This window comes from Eimeria mitis, genomic scaffold (genome assembly GCF_000499745.2).
Source record: "Eimeria mitis Houghton genomic scaffold, Emh_scaff5071, whole genome shotgun sequence".
NCBI lineage: Eukaryota > Apicomplexa > Conoidasida > Eucoccidiorida > Eimeriidae > Eimeria > Eimeria mitis.
The window spans coordinates 231-791 of record NW_013573366.1 but is presented as its reverse complement, the minus strand read 5'-3'; the positions used below and the strand labels follow the sequence as shown (position 1 = coordinate 791).

Genomic DNA, 561 nt, shown 5'->3' with positions numbered 1-561 from the left:
CTTGCTTTGTTAGCTTATACTGCCGTCAAACACGAACAGCAGCAGCAGCAGCAGCAGCAGCAACAGCAGCTGCTGCTGCAGCAGCAGCTGCAGCAGCTCCTTCATAAAATCTATGTTTCGCTTGCGGGCAGACTTGCTGCGCAGCAGCAGCCACAGACTTTGTCTCTTCTCCTCGCAGCTTATGCTAGATATGCATGCTTACAACTCGAGCTGCCTCCTGCTGCTGCTGCTGCTGCGTATAAACGCCATTCGTTATGAGTTCTCTCCCCCCTATCTCCTCGGCTTGCTGCAGGCTCTCACGCGCCTGCAGCAGCAGCAGCAGCAGCAGCAGCAGCAGCAGCAGCAGCAGCAGCAGCAGCAGCAGGAGAGTTTAATAGAAAAAACAATTGATGCTGTTATGGAGGAGACAAGAGCTAGGGCGGCTGACTTCCGCTTAGAGACGGCTGCCAGCCTCCTCCTCTCTATGCCCCTACATAAACAAGTAAAATAAAAAAAAAATAAATATATATAAATATATAAATACAAATATATAAATGTATATATAAGTAAATATATGAATAA

At 47.6% G+C, this 561-nt stretch overlaps 1 protein-coding gene across 1 annotated transcript in view; it reads left to right on the top strand.

Annotated features, from left to right (window-relative positions):
- EMH_0079600 (crooked neck-like protein 1, putative) overlaps positions 1-107 on the top strand; it is a gene marked incomplete at both ends in the record, with an annotated part of 900 nt that extends 793 nt beyond the window's left edge. The window contains one exon of the mRNA XM_013500148.1: positions 3-107. Coding sequence (XP_013355602.1) covers positions 3-107 — 105 coding nt within the window. The remainder of the gene's footprint in view (positions 1-2) is intronic.
- Between the last annotated feature and the right edge of the window lie 454 nt (positions 108-561).